The 25,306-nt window shown below is 39.7% G+C and overlaps 1 protein-coding gene across 1 annotated transcript in view; it reads right to left on the bottom strand.

The window, feature by feature from the left end:
- Positions 1–25,306, bottom strand: part of LOC128696187 (protein turtle homolog B-like) — a 604,082-nt gene that overhangs the window by 98,765 nt on the left and 480,011 nt on the right. Inside the window, exon 7 of the mRNA XM_070094868.1 lies at positions 4,534–4,678. Coding sequence (XP_069950969.1) covers positions 4,534–4,678 — 145 coding nt within the window. The remainder of the gene's footprint in view (positions 1–4,533; positions 4,679–25,306) is intronic.

The raw sequence follows: 25,306 nt of genomic DNA, 5'->3' as shown, positions 1-25,306 counted from the left end.
TTACTCACACTAGGGTTCATTACTCACACTAGGGTTCATTACTCACACTAGGGTTCATTACTCACACTATGGTTCATTACTGACACTAGGGTTCATTACTGACACTAGGGTTCATTACTGACACTAGGGTTCATTACTCACACTAGGGTTCATTACTCACACTAGGGTTCATTACTCACATTAGGGTTCATTACTCACACTAGGGTTCATTACTCACACTAGGGTTCATTACTCACACTAGGGTTCATTACTCTAGGGTTCATTACTCACACTAGGGTTCATTACTCACACTAAGGTTCATTACTCACACTAGGGTTCATTACTGACACTAGGGTTCATTACTCACACTAGGGTTCATTACTCACACTAGGGTTCATTACTGACACTAGGGTTCATTACTCACACTAGGGTTCATTGCTCACACTAGGGTTCATTGCTCACACTAGGGTTCATTACTCACACTAGGGTTCATTACTCACATTAGGGTTCATTACTCACACTAGGGTTCATTACTCACACTAGGGTTCATTACTCACACTAGGGTTCATTACTCACACTAGGGTTCATTACTCACACTAGGGTTCATTACTCACATTAGGGTTCATTACTCACACTAGGGTTCATTACTCACACTAGGGTTCATTACTCTAGGGTTCATTACTCACACTAGGGTTCATTACTCACACTAAGGTTCATTACTCACACTAGGGTTCATTACTCACACTAGGGTTCATTACTCACACTAGGGTTCATTACTCACACTAGGGTTCATTACTCACACTAGGGTTCATTACTCACATTAGGGTTCATTACTCACACTAGGGTTCATTACTCACACTAGGGTTCATTACTCACACTAGGGTTCATTACTCACACTAGGGTTCATTACTCACACTAGGGTTCATTACTCTAGGGTTCATTACTCTAGGGTTCATTACTCACACTAGGGTTCATTACTGACACTAGGGTTCATTACTCACACTAGGGTTCATTACTCACACTAGGGTTCATTACTCACACTAGGGTTCATTACTCACACTAGGGTTCATTACTCACACTAGGGTTCATTACTGACATTAGGGTTCATTACTGACACTAGGGTTCATTCCTCACACTAGGGTTCATTACTCACACTAGGGTTCATTATTCACACTAGGGTTCATTACTCACACTAGGGTTCATTACTCACACTAGGGTTCATTACTCACACTAGGGTTCATTACTCACACTAGGGTTCATTACTCACACTAGGGTTCATTACTCACACTAGGGTTCATTACTCACACTAGGGTTCATTACTCACACTAGGGTTCATTACTCACACTAGGGTTCATTACTGACACTAGGGTTCATTACTCACACTAGGGTTCATTACTCACACTAGGGTTCATTACTCACACTAGGGTTCATTACTCACACTAGGGTTCATTACTCACACTAGGGTTCATTACTCACACTAGGGTTCATTACTGACACTAGGGTTCATTACTCACACTAGGGTTCATTCCTCACACTAGGGTTCATTCCTCACACTAGGGTTCATTACTCACACTAGGGTTCATTACTCACACTAGGGTTCATTACTCACACTAGGGTTCATTACTCACACTAGGGTTCATTACTGACACTAGGGTTCATTACTCACACTAGGGTTCATTACTGACACTAGGGTTCATTACTCACACTAGGTTCATTACTCACACTAGGGTTCATTATTCACACTAGGGTTCATTACTCACACTAGGGTTCATTACTCACACTAGGGTTCATTACTCACACTAGGGTTCATTACTCACACTAGGGTTCATTACTCACACTAGGGTTCATTCCTCACACTAGGGTTCATTCCTCACTCTAGGGTTCATTACTGACACTAGGGTTCATTCCTCACACTAGGGTTCATTACTGACACTAGGGTTCATTACTAGGGTTCATTACTGACACTAGGGTTCATTCCTCACACTAGGGTTCATTACTGACAGTAGGGTTCATTACTGACAGTAGGGTTCATTACTGACACTAGGGTTCATTACTCACACTAGGGTTCATTACTCACACTAGGGTTCATTACTCACACTAGGGTTCATTACTCACACTAGGGTTCATTACTGACACTAGGGTTCATTACTCACACTAGGGTTCATTCCTCACACTAGGGTTCATTACTGACACTAGGGTTCATTACTGACACTAGGGTTTATTACTGACACTAGGGTTCATTACTCACACTAGGGTTCATTACTCACACTAGGGTTCATTAGTCAAACTAGGGTTCATTACTCACACTAGGGTTCATTACTCACACTAGGGTTCATTACTCACGCTAGGGTTCATTACTCACACTAGGGTTCATTACTCACACTAGGGTTCATTACTGACACTATGGTTCATTACTCACACTATGGTTCATTACTGACACTAGGGTTCATTACTGACACTAGGGTTCATTACTGACACTAGGGTTCATTAGGGGTTCATTACTCACACTAGGGTTCATTACTCACACTAGGGTTCATTACTCACATCATTACTCACACTAGGGTTCATTACTCACACTAGGGTTCATTACTCAGGGTTCATTACTCACACTAGGGTTCATTACTCACACTAGGGTTCATTACTCACACTAGGGTTCATTACTCACACTAGGGTTCATTACTCACACTAGGGTTCATTACTCACACTAGGGTTCATTACTCACACTAGGGTTCATTACTCACACTAGGGTTCATTACTCTCAAGGGTTCATTACTCACACTAGGGTTCATTACTCACACTAGGGTTCATTACTCACACTAGGGTTCATTACTCACACTAGGGTTCATTACTCACACTTAGGGTTCATTACTCACACTAGGGTTCATTACTCACTAGGGTTCATTAGTGACACTAGGGTTCATTACTCACACTAGGGTTCATTACTCACTCTAGGGTTCATTACTCACACTAGGGTTCATTACTCACACTAGGGTTCATTACTCACATTAGGGTTCATTACTCACACTAGGGTTCATTACTCACACTAGGGTTCATTACTCACACTAGGGTTCATTACTCACACTAGGGTTCATTACTCACATTAGGGTTCATTACTCACACTAGGGTTCATTACTCACACTAGGGTTCATTACTCACACTAGGGTTCATTACTCACACTAGGGTTCATTACTCTAGGGTTCATTACTCACACTAGGGTTCATTACTCACACTAAGGTTCATTACTCACACTAGGGTTCATTACTCACACTAGGGTTCATTACACTAGGGTTCATTACTCACACTAGGGTTCATTACTCACACTAGGGTTCATTACTGACACTACATTACTCACACTAGGGTTCATTACTCACACTAGGGTTCATTACTGACACTAGGGTTCATTACTCACACTAGGGTTCATTACTCACACTAGGGTTCATTCCTCACACATTACTCACACTAGGGTTCATTACTCACACTAGGGTTCATTACTCACACTAGGGTTCATTACTCTAGGGTTCATTACTCTAGGGTTCATTACTCACACTAGGGTTCATTACTGACACTAGGGTTCATTACTCACACTAGGGTTCATTACTGACACTAGGGTTCATTACTCACATTAGGGTTCATTACTCACACTAGGGTTCATTACTCACACTAGGGTTCATTACTCACACTATTACTCACACTAGGGTTCATTACTCACACTAGGGTTCATTACTCTAGGGTTCATTACTCACACTAGGGTTCATTACTCACACTAAGGTTCATTACTCACACTAGGGTTCATTACTCACACTAGGGTTCATTACTGACACTAGGGTTCATTACTCACACTAGGGTTCATTACTCACACTAGGGTTCATTACTGACACTAGGGTTCATTACTCACACTAGGGTTCATTACTCACACTAGGGTTCATTACTCATATTAGGGTTCATTACTCACACTAGGGTTCATTACTCACACTAGGGTTCATTACTCACACTAGGGTTCATTACTCACACTAGGGTTCATTACTCACACTAGGGTTCATTACTCTAGGGTTCATTACTCTAGGGTTCATTACTCACACTAGGGTTCATTACTGACACTAGGGTTCATTACTCACATTAGGGTTCATTACTCACACTAGGGTTCATTACTCACACTAGGGTTCATTACTCACACTAACACTTTTGTTACAAAGACATAAATTGTTTACAAAGGCGACAAATTCATAAATGAGACACTTGTGCAACGTTTGATATCTTTATTTTGGGAACGTTTCGCCACATAGGGGCTTCTTCAGTCCAGTGCGGAGAAAGGTGGAAGACGAGGAGGGGTCTGAGGTAATGAGTCCTCAGTCTGGAGTCGATATGTGGACTAAACACATCGATTCTAGATTGAGGGACTGATTACCTCAAACTTCTCATCTTCCACCTTTTCCCTGCGCTGGACTGAAGAAGTCACTCTATGTATTTTCACCGGTTTGGATGGCATGGAAGAAATTTTAACCTGTAAATAAGACCAAATAATTTGTCGTAGTTGTATTCACAGAGAAAACTTACAGTGAACATTGAGCTTAGTTGTGTTGGTAATGGGAGAGCCTGGCATGGCTGGGTTGGCAGCCCTGCACGTCACTTTGGCACTGTTGTCCTCCCGAGTAACGTTGATCAGCAGTGTGGAACTGGTGACCCTCCCATACACCGTGTTCTGTACGTGTAAAATACAATGTTAGGGAAACATTTGTCACCATACACCGAGTTCTGTACGTGTATAACAGGATAATGTCAGTAAGCGTCGTAAGGTTCAAATGAAGGGCTATGTAGTTAAGAGCTATGTTGGGGAGAGAGAGAGAATGAAGAAGAGAGAGGACTGGAGAAAATAAGTAAAGAAGAGAGTGGAGAAGGTTAGGAATGCTAGAGGAGGAAAGTGGAAGGAGAAAACAAAGTAGAAAAAAAGAGGATAGTGGAGGAAGATGTGGAAGGAGGAGTAAGTTGATGAGAGCTGGACGAGAGTGGAAACAAGTGGGAGGGGAGTGGGTGAAGGAGAGGATGGGAGACTGAGAGGAGAGTGGGTAGAGAGGGGTGGGGGATAGCGAAGGAAGAGAAGTGGAGGAGAGGAGTGGGAGGAGAGTATTCACCATACTGAGGTTTCAGGGGTCGAGTTTCAGCTCCTGGTACCGCCTCTCTTCTCTCCACTGTTGTGGAGTGTGAGAAAAAGAGTGGGAGGAAGAGTGGAAAGAGGAGAGTCATCAGGGCCACAACTTATCATATGAAAGAAATATATATATATATATATATATATATATATATATATATATATATATATATATATATATATATATATATATATATATATATATGCATGCATGCATATATATATATATATATATATGCAAAACAACCACTCTGAAAGAATAGAGAAAATCCAAGCGCTTTCGTGACTACTCACATTATCAAGGAACTATGAAAGTGAAGCATCCAAGGAAGCTATATAAGGGGTCGGCCAGCACCTCACTATCAGATCCCACAACGGTTAAACACGTGACGCGCGGGATCTGATAGTGAGGTGCTGGCCGACCCCTTATATAGCTTCCTTGGATGCTTCACTTTCATAGTTCCTTGATAATGTGAGTAGTCACGAAAGCGCTTGGAATTTCTCTATTCTTTCAGAGTGGTTGTTTTGCATATATATATATATATATATATATATATATATATATATATATATATATGCATGCATGCATATATATATATATATATATATATATATATATATATATATATATATATATATATATATATATAATGTCGTGATGAATTGGTAAAACTGGTCAATTAGTAATAACTCGTTTAAAATTAAGTCCTTTCTAAAATTTTCTTATATGTATTTAAAGATATATTTTTTTCATTTATGTTAATGTACAAATAAATAATTTTGTACCATTAAAACTTTAGAAAGCTTACCCAACCCTATTATAACAAGCGCAATTCAGTTTAGCCTAATCCAACTAAATATATTTTAGATAAGTTTTCAATAATTTAATAATAAACACAAGTAATTTTTTTTTCTTTAGGTTCGGAATGATTTTTGCGAAATTATTGCAAACACAAATTTTCTCTTGCTTTATTCGGCAAGAAGAACATTACTGTTTAAGCCAAAATAGCAAGTTTTAGCTATTCGGCAATATAATATATATATATATATATATATATATATATATATATATATATATATATATATATATATATATATATATATATTTATTTATTTATTATAAAAAAATAGGATGGGGTCCACCTCTGGTTTAAATTGTGGGACCCATAACCTCGGAGAAGTGGATAAAAAGGCTTCAAGGAAGAATATTTGGATTTCTTACTGAAACCGTTTGAATATTTCCCCTACCACCCCATCTTTTCATTATTTTTTACCAGTAGGTATATTTTATTACATCATATGGTACAAAAGGTTTGACATACGTTGTTTGATATAAAGATGACATATACAGTATATGAGATGTGAAAGATAAATGTCTAGTACATATTGTTACATGTTTGTCACTGATTATAATGCAAAAATCTCATCCAGCTCTTCAGAACTGGGGCGCGTGCCCAAAATACAGCAGGCATTACCCCTTTGAACAGCAGCGCTGAGTCGCTGGAACAGAAAAGTAGCTGCCCTGGGATCCCTAGTTACCCTGTTGAGTCTTTTGCCTAGCTCCTTAAGGAACTTATTCACTCTTTCCCCATGAGCCAAGGGTCTCTGAGCCTATGGAAAAAAACATATAATGATGGGCAAGTTATCCATATTTTCTAGACTTTTGGAACTCCCTGAAGCTGGCGGCTTTCCCTCCTTCCTCCCTGGTGTATTGGAGATAGATGCGCATGTGTATATCATATATATATATATACATACATATACATACATATATATATATATATATATATATATATATATATATATATATATATATATATATATATATATATTACAGTGGTCCCTCGTTTTTCGTAATTAATCCGTTCCTGTAGTCGTTACTATAAACGAAATTTACGATTTACGAATCAATTTTCCCCATAAGAAATAATGTAAATACAATTAATCCGTTCCTGATACCCAGAAGTATTAAAACAAAAAAAAATTTAACATGAAATATACATGTAGTACATAAACAGTACAATGGGAAATGATGAATAAAACATTAACAGCATAACACTTACCTTTATTGGATATTCTTCTTTGTGTATGGGAGACTGGAGGATTAGAGAGAGTGGATTGTTTATAGTTTGGAAGGGGAATCCCCTTCCATTAACACCTCAGGTACCATTTGCTTTTCTGGGGTTGCTTCTCTTCTCTGTTTCTTAATGCCACTAGGACCACCTTGAGAGTCACTGGAGTCCTGTCTCACAAAATAACTGTGGAGAGAGCTCTGTTTCTGGCGTCTCTTTAACACTTCCCTAAAATGGCCCAAGACTTTGTCATCACTGTACATGTTGCCAACCTGGCTTGCAACAACCTTGTTAGGGTGATGTTTCTCCATAAAGCTTTCCATCTTGCCCCACATAGTAAAAATCTCTTTAATTTCTGAAGAAGGCACCTTCTTCCATCTCTCTTCCTCCTCTGCAGCAAGATTCTGAGCTGCGATGTGTTGCTCTTCCTGCTGAAGCTCTTGCAGCTCCTCAGTGGTGAGCTCTTCATTGTGGTCTTCCACCAATTCTTCCACATCCTCCAAACACACATCCAACCCCATGGAACTCCTCAGTGCCACAATTGATTTTACAACAGACATAGGCTCATTAGGGTCAGTCCCAAATCCTTCAAAATCCCTCTTGTCAACACAATCTGGCCACAGTTTTCTCCAGGCAGAGTTCAAAGTCCTGGTAGTCACTCCCAAGCCATGCCTATAAGGGTTATGCAGTTGAGGATGCTGAAGTGTTCTCTCCAAAATTCCCTTAGGGTCAAGTGTGTGTCTGTGGTCACAGTCAAGCACCTGTGAAACATTGCTTTTGTGTAGAGTTTTTTAAAGTTTGCAATAACCTGCTGGTCCATGGGTTGGAGGAGAGGAGTGGTATTCTGGGGCAAGAACTTTACTGTGATGAACCCAAACTCCTCGAAAATTAGGTCATCCAAGTTTGGAGGATGAGCAGGTGCATTGTCCATTACTAGCAGGCACTTGAGATCCAATTTCTTTTCCAGGAGATACTCCTTCACACTAGGGCCAAACACTTCATTGAACCACTCGACGAAAATTTCCCTCGTGACCCATGCCTTACTATTAGATTTCCAAAACACACACAATTTACTCTTCATAACATTGTTTTTCCTGAGCACTCTGGGATTTTCAGAATGGTACACTAGTAATGGCTTCACTTCGAAATCTCCACTAGCATTAGCACAGAACATTAGCGTCAGCCTGTCTTTCATAGGCTTGTGTCCTGGCATTACCTTTTCTTCTTGTGTAATGAAGGTCCTCTTTGGCATTTTCTTCCAAAAGAGGCCTGTTTCGTCACAATTGAACACTTGTTCAGGTTTCAGTCCTTCAGCCTCTATGTACTCCTGGAATTCATGCACATATTTTTCAGCCGCCTTGTGGTCCGAACTGGCAGCCTCACCATGCCTTACCACACTGTGTATGCCAGTACGGTTCTTAAATCTCTCAAACCAGCCTTTGCTGGCCACTATTTGCAGGCAATTTCTTTATCAAATCTTCATGCAACTGCCTAGTCTTTTCACAAATAATCGAAGTCATAAGAGTATCTCCTGCTAATTGTTTCTCATTTGTCCACACCAATAATAACTTCTCAGCCTCTTCCAGTACTGGTGATCTCATTTTTGTCAGCATAGTTACTCCCTTTGCAACAACAGCATCCTTTATTTCCTTTTTCTTGGCCACTACGGAACATAAGGTTGTGTAGGGTTTCTTATACATCCTTGACAGTTCGGCCACACTTGTACCACTTTCATATTGTTCAATGATGGTTTTCTTAAATTCAGTCGTATTTCTCACCTTTACAACAGGCTTGGCACTAGGAGCTTTCTTTGGAGCCATGGTAGTTTATTTAGTACTTGCAAGCACTAAAATAAATGGAATATTATGAAATATTTCGCTGGAGCACGTGAGGGGACCTTCGCTCACTGGTAAACAATGCCAGAGTGGCTGCCGCCCCGGCTCACGCCGTGGGTACGCGTCCAGGACGAACTACGACTCGCGAGTCAACCTATGAAAAGCGATGTTCATACGGAAATACCCCTATGATTGGCGAATTTTACGATTGCCGGGAACTACGAAAAGCGGGGGACCACTGTAATATATATATATTATACAGTGGTCCCTCCCTACCCAGCCAGTCTGGCATTGTTTACCAGTGAGTGAAGGTCCCCTCAAGTGCTCCTACGAAATATTTCATAATATTCCACTCATTTTAGTGCTTCCAATTACTAAATAAGCTACCATGGCTCCAAAGAAATCTCCTAGTGCCAAGCCTGTGGTAAAGAAGGTGAGAAATATGTACAGTGATAAAGTCTTGGGCCATTTTCGGGAAGTGTTAAAGAGACGCCAGAAACAGAGCTCTCTCCACAGTTACTTTGCGAGACAGGACTAGAGTGACTCTCAAGGTGGTCCTAGTGGCATTAAGAAACAGAGAAGAGAAGCAACCCCAGAGAAGCAATTGGTACCTGAGGTGTTGCTGGAAGGGGATTCCCCTTCCAAACTGTAAACAATCCAATCTCTCTCCTCCTCCAGTCTCCCAGACACTAAGAAGAATCTCCAATAAAGGTAAGTGTTACGCTGTTAATGTTTCATTCATCATTTCCCATTGTATTGTTTATGTACTATATGTATATTTCATGGAAAATTATTTTTTTTGTTTTAATACTTCTGGGTGTCAGGAACGGATTAATTGTATTTACATTATTTCTTATGGGGAAAATTGATTCGCAAATCGTAAATTTCGTTTATAGTAACGGCTCCAGGAACGGATTAATTACGAAAAACGAGGGACCAGAATCCTTCCTCCGTAAGCCATGCGTGTTGTAAGAGGCGACTAAAATGCCGGGAGCAAGGGGCTAGTAACCTCTTCTCCTGTATATATTACTAAATGCAAAAGGAGAAACTTTCGTTTTTCCTTTTGGGCCACCCTGCCTTGGTGGGATACAGCCGGTGTGTTGAAGGAAAGAAAGATATATATATATATATATATATATATATATATATATATATATATATCTATATATATATATCTTAGGTAGTAGGTTGGTAAACAGCAAGCGCCCAGGGAGGTACTACCGTCCTGCCAAGTGAGTGTACAACGAAAACCTGTAATTGTTTTACATGATGGTAGGATTGCTGGTATCTTTTTTCTGTCTCTTAAACATGCAAGATTTCAGGTACGTCTTGCTACTTCTACTTACACTTAGGTCACACTACACATACATGTACAAGCATATATATTCACACCTCTCTGGGTATTCTTCTATTTTCTTTCTAGTTCTTGTTCTTGTTCATTTCCTCTTATCTCCATGGGGAAGTGGAACAGAATTCTTCCTCCGTAAGCCATGCGTGTTTTAAGAAGCGACTAAAATGCCGAGAGCAAGGGGCTAGTAACCCTTTCTCTCGTATAAATTACTAAATTTAAAAGAGAAACTTTCGTTTTTCTTTTTGGACCACCCTGCCTTGGTGGGATACGGCCGGTGTGTTGAAAGAAAGGTATATATATATATATATATATATATATATATATATATATATATATATATATATATATATATATATATGCAAAACAACCACTGTGAAAGAGTAGTGAAATTGGAATTTCACTACTCTTTCACAGTGGTTGTTTTGCATATTTTAAAATCACCTGTTTACTGTGATCTTATTGCATATATATATATATATATATATATATATATATATATATATATATATATATATATATATATATATATATATACACAATATATATATATATATATATATATATATATATATATATATATATATATATATATATATATATATATATATGTTACAGTTTTTTGTCCTAGGCACATGTCGATTAGACACCGCAAGCAATAATGTGGTGAAACTAGTCCTGCTTGTCCCCCTAAAAGTACGTGACCTCTGACAATGGCAGATGTAGCATCATCCACCATCAAGAAGGATGTGGCCGTCATTACAGTCTCATAATTAACCAGGAGATAGCTCAAGTAATCTCCATGCCCTCCCACCAGCATCACCAGGAGATAACTCGTCTCCATGCCCTCTCACCAGCATCACCAGGAGATAACTCATCTCCATGCCCTCCCACCAGCATCACCAGGAGATAACTCGTCTCCATGCCCTCTCACCAGCATCACCAGGAGATAACTCATCTCCATGCCCTCCCACCAGCATCACCAGGAGATAACTCATCTCCATGCCCTCCCACCGGCATCACCAGGAGATAACTCATCATCTCCATGCCCTCTCACCAGCATCACCAGGAGATAACTCATCTCCATGCCCTCCCACCACCATCACTAGGAGATAACTCATCTCCATACCCTCCCACGAGCATCAATAGGAGATAACTCAATTCCATGTCCTTCCACTGGCAGCACCAGGAGATAACTCATCTCCATGCCCTCCCACCAACATCACCAGGAGATAACTCATCTCCATGCCCTCCCACCAGCCGCCGGCGACTCACTACGCACCAATAGTTCGTAACTGTTCATCACCAGATGAAGAAAAATATGAATTACTTGAAAACTGATTCCCGCTGGAAGCCGAAGTGAACCTTGTCAGTGGTTAAGATTTAGGTCCTGAAATTCAACCTCTGCGCTCTTATGAGAGAAGGAATACTGACAAGTGTCTGGGAGAGGAAGGTAAAGAACCTTGCAACATCTGCAAGTCATGATGCAAGACATAATATTAACTTACTAGGATAAATAGGCCTTTCCATAAACATATCTTGGAAGATGTTAATGTTGGTGATGCGGAAAGTTGAGAAGCGAAGTCCACATCCTTCATGTTGTGTGTATACTAAGCAACTCTTCCTCCTAAACTAACGTCTGTATAATTATTGTGACTCAAGACTCTTAGTAATGTGACTGACGCTTAAAATGTGAACATTTATGTCGTCTTGATGTTTCCTCAGTCACTTGCTGGTAACCGCTGTCAGCCTCGCTATTGTGTACATTGTATATACTGTACTAATGTTCTTTAATAATAATAATGATAATAATAATAATAATAATATCTTTATTTCTACTTGTTAAGAAGAGAATTTCGGGAAAATTAGGTCAGTTTTGGCCCAGGATGCGACCCACACCAGTCGACTAACACCCAGGTACCCATTTTGCTAATAAGTGAACAGGGACAGCAGGTGTCTTATGGAAACATGTCTTATTGACTCACGAAATCGTAATGACACGATTACAAACAAACCATACCACGGGAACAGGATGAAGTTTGAAGCCATCCGTGGGCCAGCATTTTCATTTGATCAACTGACTTCATCTGACAACCGTCATATGAATCACCTTCCGGGAAACACTGAATTACATATATTTTTAAATAAAACAAACAGCATTGCTAAACTATTTTATTTATTCGTCATAGTCAACTGATGAACTTCTTGATACTAAGAAATTTATTTATAATTTGTAGTAAATTCCCACAGCATTGATAAAAAAAAAAACTCTGCTGCTCTCTCTTTGGGAATTATGACTATATCATTGTTAATCACAGATTTGGCAACTTACTCTTATAATTGTTTTCTCTTAATTTGTATAACTGGATGAACAGACTTTGATCCAGTATTCTATTCCCACTAATTGCGAATGTGGCGACTTTTTTTCTGGAAACAGTCTTTAATCCTGGTGGCATTACAATGAAATACTAATATATATATATGCAAAACAACCACTTTGAAAGAATAGAGAAATTCCAAGCGCTTTCGTGACTACTCACATTATCAAGGAACTATGAAAGTGAAGCATCCAAGGAAGCTATATAAGGGATCCGGCCAGCACCTCACTATCAGATCCCACAACGGTTAAACACGTGACGCGCGGCGAGCCAACTTGGATAGGTCCTTTGCACAACTCACCCCCAAGCTATTCTACCCAAGAAAATTTAAAAATTATTTGTCCAGTGTATTATTAAATTCTTCCCAAATTCTATTAATTATAAATGGATCTAATTTATATAAACCAAAGGAAATATTCATATTATTGTCAAAACTGCTTTTTATGAAACAAGATTCAATTATATTCCTGTCGACCATGGACTTGCTTGATACTACTTTCTCAACTTTTTGAAAATCAATTGGATGGTTAAAATCTCTTACATGAATAAATAGAGCATTGGAATCTTGTCCAGTTCTAATGCTATATTTATGTTGTTTTAATCTTAGTTCGAGATTTTTACCAGTTTGACCGTAATAAACTTTATCGCAAATTTTACAAGGAATCTTTTAATCCAAAAAGGGGCAACCAGCCTTATTCAACTAAAAATATGTTGGTTCTCCCTTACCATGAAAACTTGGTTGATATGCCTTCTCTTCTTAAGACTTTTAATATTAAAGTTGTATTCAAAAATCTTGATACAGTAAAAAAACTTTTGATAAAGAATTCCCCCCAAAATGCTGATGGATGTGTCTATAAGATTCCTTGTAAAATTTGCGATAAAGTTTATTACGGTCAAACTGGTAAAAATCTCGAACTAAGATTAAAACAACATAAATATAGCATTAGAACTGGACAAGATTCCAATGCTCTATTTATTCATGTAAGAGATTTTAACCATCCAATTGATTTTCAAAAAGTTGAGAAAGTAGTATCAAGCAAGTCCATGGTCGACAGGAATATAATTGAATCTTGTTTCATAAAAAGCAGTTTTGACAATAATATGAATATTTCCTTTGGTTTATATAAATTAGATCCATTTATAATTAATAGAATTTGGGAAGAATTTAATAATACACTGGACAAATAATTTTTATATTTTCTTGGGTAGAATAGCTTGGGGGTGAGTTGTGCAAAGGACCTATCCAAGTTGGCTCGCCGCGCGTCACGTGTTTAACCGTTGTGGGATCTGATAGTGAGGTGCTGGCCGGACCCCTTATATAGCTTCCTTGGATGCTTCACTTTCAAAGTTCCTTGATAATGTGAGTAGTCACGAAAGCGCTTGGAATTTCTCTATTCTTTCAAAGTGGTTGTTTTGCATATTTTGAAATCACCTGTTTACTGTGATCTTATTGCATATATATATATATATATATATATATATATATATATATATATATATATATATATATATATATATATATATATATATATATATATATATATATTATACATATATATATATACATATTACATATATATATATATAGGTGATGAAAGATTGAATATCAGATTGGAGGGAGAGAGTATGGAGGAGGTGAACGTATTCAGATATTTGGGAGTGGACGTGTCAGCGGATGGGTCTATGAAAGATGAGGTGAATCATAGAATTGATGAGGGAAAAAGAGTGAGTGGTGCACTTAGGAGTCTGTGGAGACAAAGAACTTTGTCCTTGGAGGCAAAGAGGGGAATGTATGAGAGTATAGTTTTACCAACGCTCTTATATGGGTGTGAAGCGTGGGTGATGAATGTTGCAGCGAGGAGAAGGCTGGAGGCAGTGGAGATGTCATGTCTGAGGGCAATGTGTGGTGTGAATATAATGCAGAGAATTCGTAGTTTGGAAGTTAGGAGGAGGTGCGGGATTACCAAAACTGTTGTCCAGAGGGCTGAGGAAGGGTTGTTGAGGTGGTTCGGACATGTAGAGAGAATGGAGCGAAACAGGATGACTTCAAGAGTGTATCAGTCTGTAGTGGAAGGAAGGCGGGGTAGGGGTCGGCCTAGGAAGGGTTGGAGGGAGGGGGTAAAGGAGGTTTTGTGTGCGAGGGGCTTGGACTTCCAGCAGGCATGCGTGAGCGTGTTTGATAGGAGTGAATGGAGACAAATGGTTTTTAATACTTGACGTGCTGTTGGAGTGTGAGCAAAGTAACATTTATGAAGGGATTCAGGGAAACCGGCAGGCCGGACTTGAGTCCTGGAGATGGGAAGTACAGTGCCTGCACTCTGAAGGATGGGTGTTAATGTTGCAGTTTAAAAACTGTAGTGTAAAGCACCCTTCTGGCAAGACAGTGATGGAGTGAATGATGGTGAAAGTTTTTCTTTTTCGGGCCACCCTGCCTTGGTGGGAATCGGCCGGTGTGATAATAAAAAAAATAAAAATATATATATATATATATATATAATGTCGTGCCGATTATGTAAAACTGGTCAGTTAGCAAGAGCTCATTTAAAATTTAAGTCCTTTCTAAAAAAAAATCTTATACGTTTAAAGATATATTTTTTTCCTTAATGTTAATGTAAAAAAATTTAATTTTGCACCAAAAGAATCTTAGAAAACTTACCTAATGTTATTATAACAAGCTCAATTTATTTTATCCTAACCCAACTAAATATATTTTAGATTTGTTTACAATTAAATATTAAACAAACACAGTGAAATATATTTTTTTTCGTTAGGTTCAGAATGATTTTGGCGATATTATTGCATACAGAAATTTTCACTTGAACTATATGGCAAGATGAGTGTTGCTATTTAAGCCAAGATCGCAAGTTCTGCCTATTTGGCACGACATATATATATATATATATATATATATATATATATATATATATATATATATATATATATATATATATTAATGCAACCTTTGCATAATTTTGTACTGGTTCGGTAGGACTCTTCCAATAAAAAAAAGTTTAAGAAGTGATAAAACCAAGGCAAAAAAAAATTTTCCGCAAAACATCCATTGAACATTAACATGCAACAGTAGTTTTTATCCCAAACTTGAGTGGTCTTGCTATGATAAAATACACAGTTTTCTCTACCTCACTGAATACATCTTTAATTTCTTGTGTCATTTGTTTACTCGACGCTACTTCTTTCAACACTGTTCTGTCTTTGTTGTCGAAGCTGATGAAGCTTCATCATACTTTCGTTTCGTACCTAAACTTGAGCTAAAGTCTTAAAACACCTGAGCTGTATAGTCCTTGTGGCTTAACGCTTCTTTTTGATTATAATAATAATTAAAACACCTGTTGTGGGCATTATTTTAGTCTTGACACACGACTAAAAAGTTGATGCAGTTACATTGCTAGAATTTACTTCGCTTTCATTGTCTTGATATTGTTTATTTGTGTTCAGTATTAACAGAATACTAAGTAAAGCAAGGATATTGTCTCGTCTGCAGTAATGACAAAAAATAATATTAAATATAATAAACCACTAAACCTTGTTAAGCTAATTTAGTTTAGCAAAGTTTACTGATTTTTTTTTTCAGATGAAATTTATTATTAGATTTATTTCGGTCGTTGAGCGACCAAAATAAATTTATGCCTGAATGGGCGCGACTGGAATAGTACAGAGTGCGGCAAAACTTAATAATTCACCTAAATATCAGCGCAGAAGATTTGAAGAGAATTAGAAGAGTAATTCATACAAGCTATCATTTAGAAACTAATAGCTAAATTTCTTCAGTAAAGTTGGTAAATTAGGACATACACTGACCAAGTCTAATTAAAATCTTTGAAAGAGACCAGCATGATAAAATACACAAGCACGTTAAGCTTGAAGTAATCAGGACGGCAGGGTTGAAACTAGATGCGACGTTAAGAAATTATCGCATGAAAAGCGGTATATTTCATTTTTTTTTTTCTATTTTTTCAAAAAAAGGCAAATTGGAACCTACTCAAGCAAAAACTCAATCCCAATTTTTTTTTCTAAGTAAGATTCACCTACTTTAAAAAAAGTGTTATGTAACCTTAATATACATAACATACAAATTTTTAATAACAATCTTGAGGGCACAGATATAAACACAAAAGAGCATTAAGCTGATTTAATCTAGAACGACCAAATATAATCAAACATTGTGACATTTCTAATCACAATAAACATTCTCCAATTATATCACATTAACCAATTTTATTAATAAAATCGGTTTATAATAATTATAGCAGAGTACTAAACCCGTAGGGATCATATAGCGCCTATGCAGCGGGAATCATTCCAATATGGTCCAAGCAACGAAGGGAAAGATAAGTCCAGATCTTAGTGTAGGATCCCTTCACCAGCATCAAAGTAATCTGAACCGTTTGTAAATTAAAAGTGGCAAAATGTCATCAATACACTCCATTAAATATACGAACTTTCTGCTATGTAGGATACACAAGTGTTGAATTTTTGATCACATCAGAAGAGCCTGTCTCCACCTGTCACACGGAAATAACAATTTGGATATGGCCTATGTAGCAGTATATATCAGTCACCCACGCATGCAAATAGTCCCATGAACCTTGCACAATAAACATTACACAAGCGTCGAAAATTAGAAACCGATCGAATATGAGAAAGCAATCTTGGATGTTGCTGAGAATGTTCCGAAAAATAGGACAGTCTCCCCTCGTTCAACTTTAAACTACCACAAAACCTCTGACTTTTGTTTTGGCGGAATTCTTTTCTCATTTACATTCTGCTTAAAATTCTCTACAATCCTTCAAGGGGGAAGAAGAAAATAAGAAAAAGTAATTCACGAATACATGAGAACATAAAAAGCAAATCACAAAATCAATCTGACAAGTGTTGTTTACAATGTGGTTCTTGCTTTATATCACAGCTTCAAGAGCCGCCATTGGTAGGCTGGTATTATTTAATATTACTTCTCTCTCCTCCGTCTCACATGACATATTCCATTCAATCCTATCAGGTTCCTGTGGAACTCGAGGGTTTAACGAAACCCAATTAAACAACCTCTGCAATAGATAATCTGCTGTGGTACGTTGGCAAGACTTTTAACTTTTTTGTCTAATAGATTGTTCCCGTTAACTTTCGGGTTAATTAAAATTATAAAAAATTATTACGTAATTACTACTAATTACCGATTGGATTTCATCATACAGGAGTGTCGCCTTTCAGAATTTCTTTAAAAGGAAGGATAAACTATTCAAAATATGTGTCAGGAAATAAGAAAGAAATGTGTATGTTCTGATGATGCATGTGTGTATGTTCTGATGATGCATGTGTGAATGTTCTGATGATGCATGTGTGAATGTTCTGATGATGCATGTGTGAATGTTCTGATGATGCATGTGTGAATGTTCTGATGATGCATGTGTGAATGTTCTGATGATGCATGTGTGAATGTTCTGATGATGCATGTGTGAATGTTCTGATGATGCATGTGTGAATGTTCTGATGATGCATGTGTGAATGTTCTGATGATGCATGTGTGAATGTTCTGATGATACATGTGTTTGTTCTGATGATACATGTGTTTGTTCTGATGATACATGTCTGTATGTTCTGATGATACATGTGTGTGTATGTTCTGTTGATGCATGTATGTGTATGTTCTGTTGATACATGTGTGCATGTTCTGATGATGCATGTGTGCATGTTCTGATGATGCATGTGTGCATGTTCTGATGATGCATGTGTGCATGTTCTGATGATGCATGTGTGAATGTTCTGATGATGCATGTGTGCATGTTCTGATGATACATGTGTTAATGTTTTGATGATGCATGTGTTTATGTTCAGATGATACATGTTTTTATGTTCTGATGATACATGTGTTTATGTTCAGATGATACATGTGTTTATGTTCAGATGATACATGTTTTTATGTTCTGATGATACGTGTGTTTATGTTCTGATGATACGTGTGTTTATGTTCTGATGATACGTGTGTTTATGTTCAGATGATACATGTGTTTATGTTCTAATGATACATGTATGTATCTTCTGATGATACATGTGTTTATCTTCTGATGATACATGTGCTCATAAAATTGCATTCACCTAATTGTGGTTGCAGGGGGCGAGTCATAGCTCCTGGCGCAGCTTCTTCACTGGTCGCTACTAGGTCACTCTCCCTGCTCCACGAGCTTTTTCCTACCTCTTGTTAAAGCTATGTATGGATCCTGCCTCAACTACATCACTCTCCAGATTGTTCCACTTCCTGATAACTCTATAACTGAAGAAGTACTTCCTAATATCCCTGTGACTCGTCCGAGTCTTCAACTTCCAACTATGACTCCCTGTTGCTGTGTCCTATCTCTGAAACATCCTGTTCCTCTCAGTATTTTTTAAAAAAGTGTCTTTATCGTGTCTTCCCTATCCCTTTTGTCCTCCACTGTCGTCAGGTCGATTTCCGTTAATTTCTTCTCGTAAGACATGCCCCATAGCTCCGGGACTTGTCTTGTTGCAAACCTTTGCACTTTCTCTAATTTCTTGACGTGCTTGACCAGGCCTGGGTTCCATACTGGTGCTGCGTACTCCAATATGGGCCTGACATACACTGTGTAAAGAGTCTTGAACGATTCCTTACTGAGGTGTCGGAATGATATTCTTAGGTTTGCCAGGCGCCCATGTGCTGCAGCTGTTATCTGGTTGATGTGCCCCTCAGATGTGCTCGGTATTACACTCACCCAAAGACCCTTTCCTTGAGTGAGGTTTGCAGTCTTTGGCTCCCTAGCCTGTTAACTGTCTATGGTCTTCTTTGCCCTTTCCAGTATTCATGACTTTGCACTTGGTGGGGGTTAAACTTTAAGAGCCAATTGCTGGACCACGCTTGCAGCCTGCTCGGATCCCGTTGGAGTCCTGCCAGATCCTCATCCGATTGAATTCTCTTCATTAGCTTCACATTGTCTGCAGACACACTTATGGGTCTATCCCTTCAGTCATGTTATTCACATATACCAGAAACAGCACCGGTCCTAAGACTGACCACTGTGGAACCCAACTCGTCAGAGGCGCCCACTCTGACACCTCATCACATACCATGACTCGTTGTTGCGTTCCTGTCAGGTATTCTCTGATCCATTGCAATGCCTTTCTTGTTATACCTGCCTGATCCTCTAGCTGTTGCACAAATAACTTGTGTGGAACTGTGTCGAAAGACTTCTTGCAGTCCAAGAAAATGGAATCTAACCCCCCTTCCCCCCCCCCCCTCTCTCTCTCTCTCTCTCTCTCTCTCTCTCTCTTGTTTTCTATCACCTTGTTGAACTCCAGTAGATTTGTGACAGAATTTCCCCGCCCTGAAACTGTGCTGGCTAACATATATAAGCTCGTTCCTTTCTAGGTGCTCCACCATTCTTCTGATAGTCTTCTCCATGGCTATGCATACTGTACATGTCAGTGACACTGGTCTGTAATTTAATGCTGCGTGTCTGTCTCCTTAAAAATTAGGACTACATTTTCTGTCTTCCACACCTCAGGTAATGGCCCTGTTTCGATAGATCTGTTGAAGATTATTGTTAGTGGCACACACAGCATCTCTGTTCCCTCCCTCAGAACCCACCGAGAAATGTCCGGTTCCACCACCTTTAAGGTATCTAGCTCACTTAACAGCCTCTTCACCTCCTCCCCGGTTGTGTATTGTGTCCAGCACTCGTTGGTGTACCCCACCATTCTGGCTTTCCAGAGTCCTTTCTGTCCCTACTGACAATACTTTCTCGATCCTCATGTTGAGCTCATCACATCTCAATCGTTTCTTGTGAACTCCCCTCCTTCTTCCTCAGCCTGATTACCTGGTCCTTGACTGTTGTTTTCCTCCTGATTTAGTTGTATAACAGCTTTGGGTCAGGCTTAGCTTTCGATGCTATGTCGATTTCGTATTTCCGCTGGGCCTCCCTCCCTGTCTGTCCATATTGGTTTTTAGCTCTTCGACAAATCTCCTTATTTTCCTGGGTCTTTTGTCTTCTATACTTTTTCCATTTTCTGGCGCACTTAGTTTTGGCCTCTCTACACCTTTGGGTGAACCAAGGGCTCGTTCTGGTTTCCCATTATTTCTGTTACCCTTGGGAACAAACCTCTCCTCTGCCTCCTCGCATTTTGTAATGTAATCCATGGATTCATTTATTTATTTTTCCCACCAATTCTTTCCCACTGAACCTCATGCAGGAAATTCCTAATGCCAGTGTATTACCCCCTTTTGTAGCTTGATTTCTCCCGTCCTACTACTCCTGCTTCCCTCTTCACTTGTAACTCTATGTATTCGAAGCTCACGGCCACGTGATCACTAGTTCCAAGGGGCCTTTCATATGTGATGTACTCAGTGTCTGAACTACTCATGGTGAATATGAGGTCCAGTCTTACTGGCTCGTCCTCTCCTCTCTCTCTGGTAGTGTCCTTAATATGTTGATGCAGGAGGTTTTCCAGTACCACCTTCATTTTCTTAGCCCTCCACGTTTCTGGTCCCTCATGTAGTTCCAAGTTTTCCCAGTCAATTTCCTTGTGATTGAAGTTACCCACAACTAGTAACTTTGACCTGCCCGCATTGGCCCTTCTTGTTATCTCAGCTACTGTATCGACCATTTCCCTGTTGCGCTCGCCACATTCATGTCTTGGCTTCCTGCTGTTCTGTTGTGGGATGTACATCACTGCAATCACCACCTTGGGACCCCCCAGTCTGAAGTGTTACTACTATGTAGTCCCTTGCTTCCCCTCTGTCCCCTCCTTCCAACTCCTCAAAACTCCACTGGTTTTTGATGAGCAGTGCAACTCCTGCACCCCCCTCTATTCCGTCTATCTTTCCTCAGGATCTGATATCCAGTTGGAAAGATGTCATCTGTTATCATTGCTTTGAGCTTAGTTTCTGTGAGTGCTATGATATCTGGTGATGCCTCTGTGATTCTTTCATGCCACTCCTCCCACTTATTCTTTATTCGATCTGCGTTGTGTGTCATACCTTCAGCTTATTTTCCAACACACTATTCTGGGAAGTTTTAGAGGGATGGAGAAGTGGGAGACCTGGCAGGGTGCTATATGGGAGTCTACTGTGTAGGAAGGGGTGGGGGTCTGAGAGTGTGAGAGTGTATAGTGTGGTTTATTTTGGGATATGTTTGGGTGTGGAGTTTTGTGAGTTCTGTGTCTGTTCCGATAATACATGGGTGTAGTATGTTCTGATGATACATGGGTGTAGTATGTTCCGATGATACATGGGTGTAGTATGTTCCAGTGATACATGGGTGTATGTTCCAATGATACATGGGTGTATATGATCTGATGACACGTGTATACTACTCGTATTATAGAACAAGCAGTACGTGTATATCTTATACTTCATTTAAATGATAATTCTTACTAGGAAGATTATTTAATGTAAATTTTTGCTTACCTGACTTGATGTGAATGACCACCTCGTCTCAATTTTTTTCCAGTGAGCGAGAGAAGAGAGAGAAAGAGAGAGAGAGAGAGAGAGAGAGAGATAGGGTGTCGATGAATTGGTAGAGTAAATGGAAGAAGGCGAGCTCGAAGAAGAGAGAGAGAGAGTAAGGAGGAGAGTGAGTGGAGGAGAGTGGGAGGAGTAAATTGAAAGGAGAAAAGTAGAAAAAAAAGGAGTGGGGAGAGGAGAGTGGGTTGAAGAGAGAGGCAGGAGAGTAGGTTGATGAGAGTGGGAGGAGGAGGGTAGGTTGATGAGAGTGGGAGGAGGAGGGTAGGTTGATGAGGGTGGGGGAGAAGGGTAGGTTGATGAGGGTGAGGGGAGGAGGGTAGGTTGATGAGGGTGGGGGGAGGAGGAGGGCAGGTTGATGAGGGTGGGGGAGGAGGGTAGGTTGATGAGGGTGGGGGAGGAGGGTAGGTTGATGAGGATGGGGGGAGGAGGGTAGGTTGATGAGAGTGAGAAGTGCGTGTAGTAGAGCAGTGGAATAGGTATCATAATTACACTAGGTGAGAAGAGTGAGGGAGGGAGGGAGGAAGGAAGGAAAGCAAGAAGGAAGGAAGGAAGGCAGGAAAGCAGGAAGGATGGAAGGCAGGAAGGAAGGAAAGCAGGAAGGAAGGAAGGAAAAAAGGCAGGAAGGAAGGAAGGAAGGCAGGAAGAAAGGAAGGAAGGAAGGAAGGCAAGGCTACAGTAATTAAGCACCTGTCACTTGCACTCTTATTACCAAATTACATCAAAATTACCAGTGTTTGTTATGTAGTGTTTTATGATCTGTGCTGCACTCTCATGTACTCCCGTCTTATGTACACCCCTCTCATGTACACCTTTCATGTACTCCTGTCTTGTATACACCCTTCTCATTACACCTCTCATGTACTCCCATCTTATTTACACCCTTCTCATGTACACCTCTCATGTACATTCTTATGTACAGCCCTCTCATGTACATTCCTCGCAAGTACTCCCCTCTCAAGTGGTATTGAATCATTTACCAAACTGCGGCAGGCCAGGATTCGACCCCGCTGCGTATTGTCCCACCTCAAGAGACAATGTGTCGTGGGGTCGAATCCTGGCCTGCCGCAGTTTAGTAAATGATTCGATACCACTTGTTTCGTCATTTCATATATATATATATATATATATATATATATATATATATATATATATATATATATATATATATATATTTTATTTATTATCACACTGGCCGATTCCCACCAAGGCAGGGTGGCCCGAAAAAGAAAAACTTTCACCATCATTCACTCCATCACTGTCTTGCCAGAAGGGTGCTTTACACTACAGTTTTTAAACTGCAACATTAACACCCCTCCTTCAGAGTGCAGGCACTGTACTTCCCATCTCCAGGACTCAAGTCCGGCCTGCCGGTTTCCCTGTACCCCTTCATAAATGTTAGTTTGCTCACACTCCAACAGCACGTCAAGTATTAAAAACCATTTGTCTCCATTCACTCCTATCAAACACACTCACGCATGCCTGCTGGAAGTCCAAGCCCCTCGCACTCAAAACCTCCTTTACCCTCTCCCTCCAACCTTTCCTAGGCCGACCCCTACCCCGCCTTCCTTCCACTACAGACTGATACACTCTTGAAGTTATTCTGTTTCGCTCCATTCTCTCCACATGTCCAAACCACCTCAACAACCCTTCCTCAGCCCTCTGGACAACAGTTTTGGTAATCCCGCACCTCCTCCTAACTTCCAAACTACGAATTCTCTGCATTATATTCACACCACACATAGCTCTCAGACATGACATCTCCACTGCCTCCAGCCTTCTCCTCGCTGCAACATTCATCACCCATGCTTCACACCCATATAAGAGCGTTGGTAAAACTATACTCTCATACATTCCCCTCTTTGCCTCCAAGTACAAAGTTCTTTGTCTCCACAGACTCCTAAGTGCACCACTCACCCTTTTCCCCTCATCAATTCTATTATTCACCTCATCTTTCATAGACCCATCCGCTGACACGTCCACTCCCAAATATCTGAATACATTCACCTCCTCCATACTCTCTCCCTCCAATCTGATATCCAATCTTTCATCACCTAATCTTTTTGTTATCCTCATAACCTTACTCTTTCCTGTATTCACTTTCAATTTTCTTTTGCACACCCTACCAAATTCATCCACCAATCTCTGTAACTTCTCTTCAGAATCTCCCAAGAGCACAGTGTCATCAGCAAAGAGCAACTGTGACAACTCCCACTTTGTGTGATTCTTTATCTTTTAACTCCACGCCTCTTGCCAAGACCCTCGCATTTACTTCTCTTACAACCCCATCTATAAATATATTAAACAACCACGGTGACATCACACATCCTTGTCTGAGGCCTACTTTTACTGGGAAATAATTTCCCTCTTTCCTACATACTCTAACTTGAGCCTCACTATCCTCGTAAAAACTCTTCACTGCTTTCAGTAACCTACCTTTTACACCATACACCTGCAACATCTGCCACATTGCCCCCCTATCCACCCTGTCATACGCCTTTTCCAAATCCATAAATGCCACAAAGACCTCTTTAGCCTTATCTAAATACTGTTCACTTATATGGTTAACTGTAAACACCTGGTCCACACACCCCCTACCTTTCCTAAAGCCTCCTTGTTCATCTGCTATCCTATTCTCCGTCTTACTCTTAATTCTTTCAATAATAACTTTACCATACACTTTGCCAGGTATACTCAACAGACTTATCCCCCTATAATTTTTGCACTCTCTTTTATCCCCTTTGCCTTTATACAAAGGAACTATGCATGCTCTCTGCCAATCCCTAGGTACCTTACCCTCTTCCATACATTTATTAAATAATTGCACCAACCACTCCAAAACTATATCCCCACCTGCTTTTAACATTTCTATCTTTATCCCATCAATGACGGCTGCCTTACCCCCTTTCATTTTACCTACTGCCTCACGAACTTCCCCCACACTCACAACTGGCTCTTCCTCACTCCTACAAGATGTTGTTCCTCCTTGCCCTATACACGAAATCACAGCTTCCCTATCTTCATCAACATTTAACAATTCCTCAAAATATTCCCTCCATCTTCC

Source organism: Cherax quadricarinatus, chromosome 48 (assembly GCF_038502225.1).
Source record: "Cherax quadricarinatus isolate ZL_2023a chromosome 48, ASM3850222v1, whole genome shotgun sequence".
Lineage (NCBI taxonomy): Eukaryota > Metazoa > Arthropoda > Malacostraca > Decapoda > Parastacidae > Cherax > Cherax quadricarinatus.
This window is presented reverse-complemented; position numbering and strand designations above follow the sequence as displayed.